General features: G+C 58.6%; 1 protein-coding gene across 1 annotated transcript in view; it reads left to right on the top strand.

The window, feature by feature from the left end:
• The window catches only part of DLEC1 (DLEC1 cilia and flagella associated protein), a 57,106-nt gene that overhangs the window by 39,162 nt on the left and 10,952 nt on the right, over positions 1 to 6,992 (top strand). The window contains exons 18-23 of the mRNA XM_045297672.1: positions 49 to 207; positions 2,852 to 2,991; positions 3,235 to 3,388; positions 3,852 to 3,962; positions 5,502 to 5,632; positions 6,053 to 6,240. Of these exons, the coding sequence (XP_045153607.1) occupies positions 49 to 207; positions 2,852 to 2,991; positions 3,235 to 3,388; positions 3,852 to 3,962; positions 5,502 to 5,632; positions 6,053 to 6,240 (883 nt within the window). The remainder of the gene's footprint in view (positions 1 to 48; positions 208 to 2,851; positions 2,992 to 3,234; positions 3,389 to 3,851; positions 3,963 to 5,501; positions 5,633 to 6,052; positions 6,241 to 6,992) is intronic.

The following is a 6,992-nucleotide window of genomic DNA, read 5'->3' as shown; positions in this document are numbered from 1 at the left end:
CTCCCCGGGGGGCTCAGCGACAGCGACAGGCCCTTCTGCATGTCTCAGGGACCTGTGCTTACCCTCGACGTCTCCGCCCTGGAGCTCGGTCTGGTCCGCCTGGGCCAGAAAGTCTCACACTCCATCCAGATTCAGAATGTCAGCCAGCTGCCCGCCACATGGCGCATGACGGAGAGTGCCGGCTGCCTGGAAGAAAGGCAGGAGCTGGTAAGTCAGCCGGCCGGCGCCTGGGAGCCAGTCCCCTTGTGTCCTCTGGCCACCAGAACTTGTGCTGGCAAATTCAGAACTTTGAGGCAAGGAGAGTTCTGCCTGGCAGTGTCTCCAGCCCCACCCTCACAGAGGCAGTTGGAGGTCCTTCCTCCCTGATCCCGCACCTTTTTGCTATTGTTGTGGTCCTTGGTGCCACCATTAGAACATGGGTCTGCCCCTCTGTTGTAGTAGGCCGAGTTAAAAGGAGAATGGGCAGCTACTGCGTCACTAGGCAGGAAGTTTCCAAGGCTGCCGCCGCCAAGGACAAGTTCCCTGCCTCAGGAGAAGGGAGCAGGTTCTCCCAGGTTCACCTCAAAGTACCCACTCTCTCAGGGCTTCTTGCGGTGGTATCCGGACAAGGGCTTGCAGGCAAACTGAAAGTTAGGTTTCTTCTCCCCTCAAATAGAAGTAGCCCCCTCCCCTTGTTTGCCTCCTCCTCCTCCTCCATCCTCCACAACTATTCCTGTTTCTTCTTTCGCTATAAACATACTCTCAGCAGCTCGCTGCCATGGTCCGTTCTGACTCATAGTGACCGTGGAGGGCAGGGCCAAACTGCCTCTGTGGGTTTCCCAGACTGCTCCTCTTGATCAGAGCAGACAGCCTCGTCTGTCTCCCGAGCTGCTGCTGGTGGGTTTGAACTGCTGACCTTGCCGTTAGCAGCCCAACATTCTTCACACCACTCAGACCAGAGCTCCTACTACATACATGAGAAATAAGTGTTATCTTCATTCGACATGGCTCCACATTTAAGTCAATGTGTCTCCAGCAACAGTGAGATGTTGTCGCTGCGCATGTGAGACCCTTAGGCGAGACCCTCCTTCTCCCTGCTTCCAGTCGCGGCCTCTGTACTACTTGCTCACCCACCTACTTTTCCTGCCAAGCCAGAGAAAGGTCTTCAGAGCCCACAGGCGCGGTGTTTGTAACTTTATTTTCTCCAGCGCCTCCCCCCCTCCCCGCCCTGAAGTCAGTGTTCCTTACGGACTTCCTCACCTCTCTGGCTGGGCACGCTGGCACTTAGATGCTAGGGCCGGGCTGTTCCCATCAAATCCCTAACACCTCTCCTGAGAGCCATGACCAAGTCTCTTAGGTAGCAGTTAGTGATTCCTGGCCCCAACCCAAGGTTTACTGGTTTCCTAGAGTGGATCCTAGCAGCACCAAAGCCTGGGGCAGGGGCTGGGGCAGGGGCAGGGGCTCGGGCTGGGACTGGGACTGGGACTGGGGCAGGGGTTGGGTCTTGGGCCAGAGATAGGGCCAGGGCATTATCAGTATCTTGAATGTTCACGTGCAGAAGCCCCTTATATAGAAGGAAGTCTGACTGCTCAGGCGACCATGAAACTCTCTTGCTAGGTGCCTCCTGCCCCTTCTGGCCTCTCCCTGCTGTCCATCCCCTGCCCCAGGCATTCCTGGGGAAGCCCTGGGACTTCTCAGAGGATAGGTGGGAGCTGGGGACCTCCACCGATATCTTCATGTGGCAGAGGAAAGACCCAGAGGAACACAGGTTGCCCCAGACTCCCCCAGCTAACGGGTGGCGGCGTGAGAACGGAGCCTGGCTTTCTGATTCCCAGCCTGTATTTTACCTGCACTGTGAAGGTTATTGACATTTTATCATCAAAATACCTGTTGACCTTACAGAATGTCAATGTCATAACCGAGGCTGGGAGGAATCCTCTCATTAGTCTCAGCTCTCAGAGAGTACTTACTGCTGGGGTGGAGGCTTGTTAGATGCTCTAAGGAGGCACTGAGCTGCCGTGCCCCAGTCCTGGATCACAGCTGCACCCCAGCGATCCAGGGCCAACGAATGCTCTTGTGAGTGGCCTATGAAAGCGAGCAGTCCCCCTCAGTGAAGCCCCACCCACCCCTCCTCCAAACTCAGGGAGGTAAAAACCATCAAAGCCCTGGAGCCAGGGCTCAGACTGGCAGAGTGGGAACCAGAGGGTGGACCCGGCCCACATGCCAAGCCCGTGGTCAAGGGCACAAGGTAGACAGGTCTCTCTGTCAGGGGCCACCCTTGTACTCACTGAGTGTATCCGGGAAGGGAGGGAACAGAGAGGCACTGTCCCTCCTGGGTGTGGCCTGTTTGCCTCCTGCAATGCCCTTCTGGGACCCTTCCCTCAGGGCTGTCACAGAGGCAGGGCAGCAGGCCCTCCCAGGTGGGGACCCTTGTCCCTTCCCCTGTCCCTCTGTCTGTGCAACTGAGGAGTAATTCAGACCAGAGCCTATGGCGGATGGGGGCTAGGGAGGCAGAGTGAGGAGGAGACCAGTGGGTGCAAATGATCCTCATGAGAGACCTCTCAAGAGGCACTGACCTCCTTCCCAGCTTGGCACACAGGCTCACCCTCCTGATCCCCAGCTGAGCCTCCCCCTTAGAGACTCCGCCCCTGGCCCCTCCCCTCTTAGTGCCTGTCCACTGCTGTAACTCGGGGAGACTGTGTTTGCCCCTCACTCCTGAGAGTCAGTCCACTGGATGCTCCACCACTTCATCTTCTCATTGCCTTCTGACTCTTTGAAGAGGTGGGACTGCCTGGAGCTGCGGCTGCCTGGCAACCACCAGCAGCCCCTAGGTCCTCCAAGCGCTCCTCCCCACCCCCATTCTCCCTCGCAGGAGTCCCACTTTGTCATCGAGCCCTCGAGTGGCCAGCTGCACCCCCTGGGGGAGTGTAAAGTGCACATCACCTTTGAGGCCTTGCTCTGCCAGAGCCTGCGGACGGTCCTAGAGTTGCAGGTGGAAGACGGGACCTGGAGGTAAGAGGGCCTTAGAGAAATAAGTCCAGGGACACTCACTTACGTGTAAGAGAGAGCTTTATATCAAGAAGTAATTACACATCAAACAAACATCCCAGCCTGGTCCAGATCAAGTCCATACATCTAAAGATGAGAACCTTTTCCATACCCTCCCAATAGGTTCCAGCTACTTGGTTCACATGGGTCTTTGTAGCCTGCCTCTCTGAGTGGGCCCCACCTGGACAAGGGGCTCTTGTGTTCCAGCTACCTCCCAGTGTGTGCTGAGGTCCAGGCACCCCACGTGTACCTGCAGAGCAGCCAGGTGCAGCTCAGCACCCTCTACCGGGATGTGCCCACAAAGGCAGTTGTCACCCTCGTCAATGGGACACTCCTGCCCACCCGGTTCCAGTGGGGGAACGTGAGTGTGCCTGCAGCCCCCCAGCAACAAGGCCCATTTAGTGAGGGATGCCCCCCCTCAGGTGTCCTTCAGAACAAATCCTCAGCCTGTCCCTTGTCTCATAGCACCCCCCAAAGCTTGGCCCCTCTGTTGGACAACCAATGTGCTTGGCAGTTCCTGCCCCTGTCCGTTCCAGCCAGAGCAGTCCGCGACTGTTCAGTTGCTGGGAGCCCAGCATTGACCCTGCCCTCCAGGCTGCCGTGCACAAGCTCTGAGTGCCTCCGAGGCTGCTCCCAGCTCCCCATCAACTGGGCCTCCCAGGGCTGCTTGCTTGTCCAGGAACCGCCCCCCGCAGGGGGGTGGGGGGTGGGTGAGGTCCACTGGGGTAGAAGGAAGCTATGGTTGCCACCTCCCAGAGAAGCATTCTCTGGGCTCATCCTGGGAGTCCAGCACGTGACCATGTACCCACCCATGTGTCTGCCAGCTCCTGGGCCACCAAGCAGCCCTCTGTACTGTGACAATCTCACCCAAGCGTGGCACGCTGGGCCCCGGTGAGGAGCGCTGGCTCACCTTGGAGCTGACTGCTCACACCCAGGTGAGCACGGCACTGAGGATCAAGGGCCTGGTGGGGTGTCCTGTCTGGTCTCTGCACCGTGCATGTAGGGAGGGCCCCCCTCCGGCCCCACACCTGATCCTCGTGGATGGGGAGGGGGTTTGCTGCATTTGGGACGCAACCTGTCAGGCCTGCGCTGGAGACACCAGGGCAGGAAGCCTGGATGTGCCTCCAAACCCCTGGTCCAGGCCCCGCCCTCGGCAGCAACGTCAGCCCTCATCAGGCCTTTTTCTGTGGCACCTCCCCAGCGAGCCAGAGAACAAGGGCCTCTTGGAGCAGGCCCTGTGCTGAATGCTGCTGGGAGAGGCCAGCTCCTCCCCTGGAGGAACAGAGCATTCCCCCACAGTGACCCAGGAGAAGGCTGCCAGGGCAGGACACAGTCAGTCTGTGGGCATTTGCCGGCTCCCTTTTTATCACGGTGACGGAAGATTCGACCTCCTCCTCACAGAGAGAGACTTGTAGAGCCAGGCCCCATTCTTCATGGGCAGACCTGGTGGTGGTGGGCTTTCCTGCACAGCTGAGCCCGACTGAGCTCTGGGGTGAAGGACAGAAGGGCTGAAACACGAAGCATGGGGTAGACTGCCCAGGGAGGCCGTGCTTTCTGGCTGTTGACCTATGGGAGGCAATTCCCATTGAGAAAGACAAAAGCACTGCCAGGCTGAGTTGTAGCAGCCTCATTAGACTGGCTGGAAGCAACTGGTCCACAGGACTGATGGCCCACTACCTGAGACCAGAAGAGCTAGATGGTGCCCAGCTTCCCATTACTGGACCCACTCTAGGCAGGATCACAGTACAAGAGACCAGACAGAATCAGAAGGAACACAAAAAGGAGAACAAAATTCAAGATCATCCAAGAGTCTAGTCCTATAGAGAAGAGTGGAGCCCCCTGAGAAGCCCCTCAAGCCCAGAACTGAAGCTGTCAGCAGGCGTCAACGTTCAGCCAGACAACAGGTAGACCCGTGAGACGAACACTAACACCGCAGAGATGCGCACTCCCCAGAAGATGCAGCCAGGAGCTTGGAGGGCAGGAAGGGGCAGGAATGAGGAACAACTGGAAATGGGGAACACAAGGAAGAAGTGGGATGGGCACAAACCAAGTTTGTATAAATTGTCTACTGGGGGACTGATTGGCTCTGTAAACATTCACCCAAACACGCAAACAGAAAGGTTTAAAAAGAATAAATCCACGGATTCTTCAGAAGTCCACTTTGGGGAGTGGGGGTGGGGGGATCTTAACCTGCTGCCTGGAGATGTCAGGAGCCCCAGTTCATCCACGAGCCCTGAGCAAGGGTCAAGGCCTCCCAGGGCAGGAGGGGCCGTGGGCTGAGCTCCCAGGCTGGGCCTGTGGACAGGGTTCACTGCAGAGATGGATGGGCCTGATGAGAGATGAAAGCCATCCCCCAGCCCCCAGCCCTGCTGTGCCAGACCACTGCTGCCCTCTGCTGAGGCCCCGGCCCTGGTCCTTCCCTGTGGGGGTCTTCCCACATCACCACGTGACCAAGGGACTGGCTTTTCTTGTAGGAAGAGCTGACAGAGCTGGCCCTCCCTTGCTATGTGTCAGGCATGGCAGAGCCACTGGCCCTAGGCATTGTGGGAAAGGTCCAGGGACTTCAAGTGACCATCACTGTCTCTATGGAGGGCTCCGAGAGCAGGTGAGCCCAGGTTGAGGGCTTGGGCCAGAGGATTACGGGGACCCCACAGGAAACCAGTGCCATCATGTGCTGGGATAAAGGCCCCCTACCCCAACCCCTCCCTCTGTGTGGCCTTTCACCACACACTCAGGGACAAGATGTCCAGACAGGCCAGAGATTACAGGGGACCTTGGACCTTCCCATACAGAGCTAGCAGCCAGGAGGCGGGCTGGGCTGCCCCTGGCCGTGGAGAGCTTCCACAGAGCCAGAAGCGTCTCCAGGGATATGGGTAGTCAGGAGAGGTGTGGCAGTTCAAGGAGGAGGGGGTCTGAGCATGAGGCCTGGCTCCTGGGCAGCTCCCCCACCCCACCCACCCCCGCCCAAGGTGACAGGACCGGGCAAGGGTGACATGTAACACAGTCCCCGTGGGGCCCGGGGCAGCGTCTTCCTCACGGAGCAGGGCCTGGGCCATTTGGAGGAGCTCCGCCTGGACTTTGGCTCAGCAGTGCCGCTGAGAACCCGCGTGGACCGCCAGCTCATCCTGACCAATCATTCGCCGATCCCGACCCCTTTCGCCCTTGATTTTGAGTACTTCGGGCACCCCCAAAACAGCGTGAGCAGAAAGGCCAGCATGTAAGGGCTCCTGCCTCCTTCCTGAGGGAGGCATCCCAGGCTCGGGGTGAGGCTGGCGGGAAGGGCAGGAGGGTGGGATTTGGCATGTGGATGTGGGGACACATTGAGAAGCCATGGCTCCTGCGGCCCACCTCCCAGGCAATGAGCGGACCTGTGGGAGAGGCAGCTGGCCGGCCCTTTCTCCGCAGCCCAACCGGCTGAGGTGCCGGGCTTCCTGCATCCCTGGGGGTTTGAGGGCCCGTGGATGTGGCGGGATTTCCCTGGGTGGAGGGATTTGTGTGGCAATGGGGGAGCCCCTGTGTGAACAGTGTACCTGGGCTGGCGTGTGATGGCAAGGCAGCAGAGCACAATAGCTCTCGGCAAAACTGCTTGCTGTGGTCAAGGGCAGAGGCGAGGCCTGGAGCACCATTTACCCAGACAGGCAGACAGATGCACGCACGCACGCTCGCTGGAGTCAGCTAGGAGAGCCAATTACCAGATACAGAGTGTTTACACCACAGAAAGGGGCAAACGCTGCAGTTAAGGTGGAGCAGAGGGCCGGCACAAAGGAGGAAGGCCCACCGCGAGATGCATGGCACCCAGCTATCACACTGGCCTCCAGCTCAGGAACAACTGTGAGGCAGGGGCAGGACAGGGCAGCGCTTCCTTCTCTTATGCCCAGAGTCACTGTGAATTGGTACTGACTGATGGCAACTAACAACATCAACAAGTGAAGGCTCTTTTCCTAGAGAGCAGATTGACCAGCACA

The sequence above is a fragment of the Echinops telfairi genome, unplaced genomic scaffold, assembly GCF_000313985.2.
Source record: "Echinops telfairi isolate 266 unplaced genomic scaffold, ASM31398v2 ScPeMD7_7420;HRSCAF=8458, whole genome shotgun sequence".
NCBI lineage: Eukaryota > Metazoa > Chordata > Mammalia > Afrosoricida > Tenrecidae > Echinops > Echinops telfairi.
This window is presented reverse-complemented; position numbering and strand designations above follow the sequence as displayed.